At 41.8% G+C, this 6,993-nt stretch overlaps 1 protein-coding gene across 1 annotated transcript in view; it reads right to left on the bottom strand.

Moving 5' to 3' along the window:
- acox1 (acyl-CoA oxidase 1, palmitoyl) overlaps nucleotides 1-6,993 on the bottom strand; it is a 26,748-nt gene that overhangs the window by 14,407 nt on the left and 5,348 nt on the right. Inside the window, exon 3 of the mRNA XM_037689878.1 lies at nucleotides 6,015-6,175. Coding sequence (XP_037545806.1) covers nucleotides 6,015-6,175 — 161 coding nt within the window. The remainder of the gene's footprint in view (nucleotides 1-6,014; nucleotides 6,176-6,993) is intronic.

Here is a 6,993-nt window from a genome sequence, read left to right as displayed (position 1 = left end):
TATATATATTGGGCAGCACGGTGGCGCAACTGGTAGAGCTGCTGCCTCTCAGCAAGCAGGTCCTTGGTTCAAACCCCGGTCCAGGGGCCTTTCTGGGTGGAGTTTGCATGTTCTCTCCGTGCATGCGTGGGTTTTCTCCGGGTGCTCCGGTTTCCTCCCACAGACCAAAAACATGCATGTTAGGCTGATTGGTAACTCTAAATTGTTCCTAGGTGTGAGTGAGAGAGTGAGTGGTTGTTTGTCTCGTTTGTCTCTATGTGTCCCTGTGATGGACTTGCGACCCGTCCAGGGTGTACCCCGCCCCTCGCACAGTGATTGCTGGACATGGGCACCAGCGACCCCCGTGACCCAAAATGGAATAAGCGGGTAAAGAAAATGGATGGATTATATATATTATAATATATAAAATATTAAAACTGTATATTTTGTCTTCTTTCAGCTGCTCCCTTCCTCTGGGGTGGCAACAGCGAACTATCGGTAATTTGCATGAAGACTTGGCAATTGTTTTTACACCGGATGTCCTTCCTGATGCTACCACAGCCCTCTGTGTGGTGCAGAGAGCTGCCATCTAGGGCACCTGGGGGAGGAGATGGTGGGGGTTAAGGGCCTTGCTCAAGGACCCAGAGTGGGGCAAATGAGGATGGAGGCAGGTGTGGGTGTTTCACCTCTACCACCCACATCTGACAGTAAAATTATTACAAGTAAAATGTATAAGCTCAACATTTTCATTTATTTTCTAGAGTTTAAAATCTGAATCTTTAAGGTCCAGTCAGAATGATTTTTGTTAATGTTGAGTGGTGCAGGATCAAATGTATCCACATATTAAAAGAGTCTCATCATTACAGAATACTTTTGGGGTGTACTGGCATTCAGAACTGGTTTGTTGGTTTTACCGTGGCCCATCTCAGTCTGAGCGTAGGTGCCGATGATCTCTAGGTTCCAGGTGGCCATGAAGAAACGCTCCATTTGCTCTGGGGAGGCCTGGTTGAGCAGAGTGGGCAGGAACATCGCCAAATGAAGGTCCAAGGGCGATGGCCTGCCTGGGTGCACACAACTTGTCCAAGCAAGAGGAACAAAAGACACAACAGAGAAGAAACGGAGGTGGTGATGTGGAAAAGAGGAAAATATTTTTGATTTGAAACCAGAGTAATAAAAGGAAGTTTAAGCAGATAAGTTGAAGTAAAATGGTGGAAAGGTTTTAATTGACAGAGTTGTGGTAAATTGTTCACGTGGTTTAAATGAGGGTGAAGGAGAGGACAGAAGGGTGCAAGCAAACAAAGACAAAACAGCTTTTGAGCATGACATGCACATTGGAAGTGCTGATTGAAACAAACCGTACATGTAATTAAAATTTACTTAAAACAACTCATTTCATCCCCATTTCAATTGGTCTTCAGCGCTAAATCGATCACAACAATAAAGAATGACACAGTCAGAGAAAAAGAAGTCAACCTTCTTTCAATTATTTTTATAAATTGTGCATATCATCTGCTTTGTACCAGATTCTGAAATCATTTAAATCCAACCTCAAGTGTAAAAAACTCACAACAGATTCCACCATATTATTACAAAACAAGAGCAAACTGGAAAAGCTGTGAGTGAAAAACGAAGTGGTCCGAGACCCCATGGTCCAGAGGCCTGCAGAAGCACATCCAGCCACAGTTCTTCATGACCCTTTCATTCTCTGATGGCTGTGGAGGAGGTTGGTCTCTTCTTTCAACATCCCTTCAGTTCATTTGTTTGTTTCGGCTCAGCTTTCTGAAGGTCCCACCACCACTGGATATCGATTGTTTGGTTGTAGATCAGCGGCCATATTTCAGATCATTGTCTTATTGTGTAACTAAATCTGGGTCAGACGGGTGTCTTTGATCAACCTCGACCGTTGCACTCAACAGTTATGTGAGGCGTTTGTACCGAGAAGCTTTGATTCTTCTCCGAGCACGATGCTGTGAAGAATGGTTAACTTTATTCTCCTCCGTTTTGTTCCAGACGTTCACTTGAATGAAAGTCCTGCTACCACGTTACTTTCATTAAGAAGCTGATTTCTGCTGCAACCCTTTAAAAAGCATACTGATGTTTTCTAATGGCTCTGTCATGATACCAACTAAGGACTGTAGACTGATGTTTTCATCAATCATCTTGAAATTGCTTCTTCCTGTTCAGGTCATGGAGGTCACTGGTGTTCATGTCCAGCAGTCACTGTTTGAGAGGTGGGGACACCCTGGACAGGTCTCCAGTCCATCATAGAGACAAACGAGACAAACAAGCATTCACTCTCTCACTCACTCACACCTCGGGATAATTTAGAGTTACTAATTAGTCTAACATGCATGTTTTTGATCTGTGGGAGGAAACAGGAGTAGCTGGAGAAAACCCACACATGCATGAAGAGAACATGCAAACTCAACCTAGAAAGGTCCAGGGCCGGGATTTGAACTGGTGACTTTCTTGCCGAGAGGCGGCAGCTCTACCAACTGCAACACCGTGATGCCCAAGACAGTGAAGACAGTGTTTTTACTTTTTAATTATCTATAAACCGTGCGTTGGGGGGGGGGGGGGGGGGGGTCATTTGCTTCAACATCGTTTCCTGAAAAAAACTGTCAAATTGTTCAAAAATGATGATTGACCATTTCCAGATTGATGAGCTGTTGATTGTTGATCTTCCAAGATCATTGCTGATGTCTTTCCAGCTTGGCATTGTGTTAACACACACCTGTATTCTCCAGAGCAGTAAAGTGACAAACTGGGAGTGGTGGTGTAGAGGTTAGAGAAGTGGGCCTGTGATCGGAAGATCGCCAGTTCAACCCCCAGTACCGACAACATCAAGAATGTGGGTGGGATAGATGAAGCAACTGTCGCCACCCTCATTTGCCTCTGGGCTCTTGAGCAAGGCCCTTAACCCCCATCATCTGCACCCCCAGGTGCTCTAGATAGCAGCTCTCTGCTGTGGTAGCTCGGTGGTTTGTGGTTTTGTCAGGAAGGACATCTGGTGTAAAAATAATCGCCATGTCTTCGTGCGAGTTAGTTTGCTGTGCTGACCCCTGAAGAAGGGAGCAGCCGAAAGAAAAAGAAGCAAAGTGACAAACTCCTCTGTATGTGGACGTGGTCACACTGATGATGATCAGTTATTCATTGGATCAGCGCCTGGCTGATGGAAGCAGCAGTGGACCCAGTTTTACACACAGGCTTTCATCTGGAGTTTGCTTTTCTTTATAAACAATGACATGATGGAATCAGTTGTGCAACATCACCTTAAAACTGAAAGGAGTTTCTTTTTATGATAACTGCGTCGTCTTAAAATCCATAAACATTGGTTCTAAATTTTGAGAGTAAATGTGCAGATCGTTTACCAATTTACAAACTTGATTCAAAAAGAAAAGGAAAGAAAACAATGGCTGCCCTGACCTACATTCTCTCTGACCCAGCCTCTCAGATTACAAAGAGACATCCAGAGGACTCTGTCAGAAGACAGATTTCCTCATCTCAAAACAGTAGACTCCATAATTATAACACGGACAGTTTGACTTCAAAATATAACGTTTTCAGTTTCTTCTTACCCAAAATGCAAAGTTGAAACTAAACAAGTCAATAGAAACAAAACGCCCAAAACTATTTGCAATCTTTGATTTTGTCAAATTACAACAGGAAACACAAGCTTCTGTGTATTATTATTATTATTATTATTATTATTATTATTATTATCATCATCATCATCATAATAACATGGGAGAAACATGAGAACGCTGGGAGTGTAAAAGGTGTTACAGCGGCGATGTTACTGGTTATATGTTTTGGACAAGACAGAACTAGTTTAGTTTTATGGGCGTTGTTTTGTGCTAAACCTTCCGACTCTAGCTGAACGATGTTAGGAACAGTGGAACAGATACACGAGCGTTATGATGAAGAGGTTAGAGGAATATTTAAGACATTTTGAAGTGGGGCTCTGTGCAAACGTTATCTTACTGGTTGTAAATGGCTCTGTGAACAACTCAGTCTGAAGAAAAAGAGTTTATCTTTGAAAGCAGTGATGAGCTAAAGGCTGGTTCAAATGTAGCCAAGATCAGAAGAGATCTTAAAGCAGCTGAACAGTAGGTCTGTCACGATAACAAATTTTGCTGGGCGATTAATTGTGTCAGAAATTACTGCAATAAACGATATTGTTTGAAATTTGACAATAATTATTAATTATTGTCAAATTTAAGAAGAAATGTTTGTTTTGCATGTAGTACCTTTATTGACCACCGGATGACAGTATAAGACTGTTTGAACCGAAGGATGGATAGTGAGGGAGCGAGCAGTGTCTCTTTAAGAAAAATGGGAGGGAGGCCCCTTGATGCGACATGGGCTGTCTTTCTTCGCTTCTCAAAATGGCGGGCGCTCGGTGTGGTTTGAGCTCTTTAGCATAGCATTTTTCACACAAATCTTTAAATTAAAACCAATCAATAAACAAGTTCTCAGCTTCTTTTTGCAGAGAAAAACTTTTTACATGAAGGCACAGGTTTCAATTGTGAATTTTGGAGCTTCGACAAGACGGAGGTTTTTTTTCCCCGGGGCCAGCCTGTTAGCTTAGCTTGTAGCTTAGCTTCTCGGCTTAGCTGCTTTTAACAATCCGAAAACACGATTTTGGATGGTTAAAGTGGATTTTAAAGAGAAAAGAGAAAGGGAGGGGCTTTTTGTCATCCAGTGTCTTCAGTAGAAAGAGAGACACGAAGAAACGATAAAGCAGATAAATTAAAATGAGGTTGATAACTTTCATTGATCATGCGACTAATTGATTTATTGTTTATTGTGACAGGCCTAATGAACAGCTCATAACTTTATAGCAGTTTATGCAAATGGTACTTTGAATGGCAAACAGCTAGAGCCAGCAGCTGGGGCATTTCTGGTGCAGTCTGGGGTCCAATCCAGAACGAAATCCACAACATATCTACTGAAACATCCATGGACGCTAAACTGACAACAGTATCAAGTTTTAAAAAGTAGCTTGTGTATGAAGACACTCAGCTTTGGAAGTCAGGCGACTTGGAACTGTATCGACAGGCAAAGAATAGTCCAGACGGAGCAGACCCACTGCCAGAGCTGAGTTTGTTGTTAGAAAATAATTCCAAGCTTCAAAATTTTAGCATGGTTAGTGCAATCGTTATTATTTAAATTGTATTTTGGTAGAAATCTTATGGAAGAGACTGGTGTGTGATACAGCTAGCAGCTGCTGCCACTACTTGCATGAAATACCATAAAATGTTATGTGAAGAATAGGATGCTAAACTAACTGCAGTGTAAAGCTCTAAGAAATGGTGCCATAAAAACCACTTGAAGTTTTGGAAATAAAGTTCTGTGTTGTCATCATTGTATGTTCCCACACAATGATGAAATTAGTTCTCTGCATTTAACCCATCGTGTCTGGGGTGCGCCCAGGTGGAGCAGTGGGCAGCTATGCAAGCGCCCGGGGAGCAATTAGGGATTAGGTGTCTTGCTCACAGACACCACAACTTGTGGGAATGGCTGGGGATTGAACCTGGGACTTTCGGGTCTCAGGTCGGCTGTCCTGCCTCGACCCCATCTCAGCTCAGCTAAGAACACCAAGTGCTCTGATCCTCGTTCCAACTAACAATTAGCTCAGTTTGGTCAAAATGTTTCCTAAAGAGGTTGTTCAAAAAGCTATCTACAACAGATTAAACATATATATTTATATGTTCTTCACAGAGCCCTACTTTAAAATGTCCAAATGTCTTATTTAGTGTTAAAAAAAAAATCCAACATGTGAAAACATCTAAAGGAAACTCAAAGAACTCCTGATGCTCTACGTGATGTGGATCTGTCAAACATGTACAAGAGATCTCCACTGGTTCAAATCTGGTTCTGTTCCAGACTTCATGAAGGTGGTTTGGTTTTAGAACCACGTGTACAATTGGCTGAAAACTCAAAAACCAGAACGCTACTCTGTGCCATTTTAAATAAAACATTTCATTTAAGTGCCTAAAGTTCATCAGTTTCATTGTGAATCCAGGACTGACCGTGACCCAGCTCAGTCTGGGCATATGTGCCCAGAACCTGCAGGGACTCTGCCAGAGGCAGCCATTTCTTGGCCTGCTGAGGGTCACACTGGCTGCGCAGGGTTGGCAGGAACATGACATCGTGCAGCCCTAAAGTCTCATGCTGGTTGCCTCTAGCAATACTGGGTAAAGGAAAATTGAATTTCAGATCTGCAGTTCCTCAAACTTCAGATAAATTGCACTTTTGATGAGCTACAAGCTTAAAGACAATTTGAAAGACAATGAGATGTTATGGTTGATGTCATGGAAGTCATACAAACATGTAAAAGACGTTGGCTTGAACAGTTTTTTTTTTTTTTTTACTGTTTAGGTGGGGTATCAAAGTCCAAGAAGTACAAAAAGTTTCAGCAAAATAAGGAGTGAAAGGGCATTTATAAACTGTGTATAAACACACAGTGACAATAGGAGAACAACTGGACACCTAAAAATCTGATCTCAATTATTTGATCAAGGGTTTAAATCACATTTATCACTGACTGGTCGGAGCAGCTGACCATTGTTGACCTTCTCTCTGTGGTTTTATATTAGCTGAACCATAAAACATCTGCTACAAAACGATGTGATGTAAACAACTAGTGGGACTGCACAACGGAAGGACTTCATTATCCAACGTTAGAGCAGTCCAGTAGCTGTTGCATCATACCACTAAATAAATTAAACATTTAAAATGCACTCAGCTGAGTGCACCCTGCTAACTCAAAGATAGCACAGCTAAGGAGTGCACTTTAGACAATGTTCCTACACATTTTTATTATAGGCAGGTCAACATAACGAGGGACTGTGGACTGAAATGAAAACCTCATCATAATAGAGCGACCGGGTTCATTGCCAGCCATTTAGGAAACTGTTAAATTGCATGAGTCTGCGTGTGTGCAAGTATTCTCAATACAAGTTGATATAGAAATTATTATTTTAATGCTTTTATGTCAATATTACACTT

The sequence above is a fragment of the Nematolebias whitei genome, chromosome 16 (assembly GCF_014905685.2).
Source record: "Nematolebias whitei isolate Nwh7 chromosome 16, NemWhi1, whole genome shotgun sequence".
Lineage (NCBI taxonomy): Eukaryota > Metazoa > Chordata > Actinopteri > Cyprinodontiformes > Rivulidae > Nematolebias > Nematolebias whitei.
This window is presented reverse-complemented; position numbering and strand designations above follow the sequence as displayed.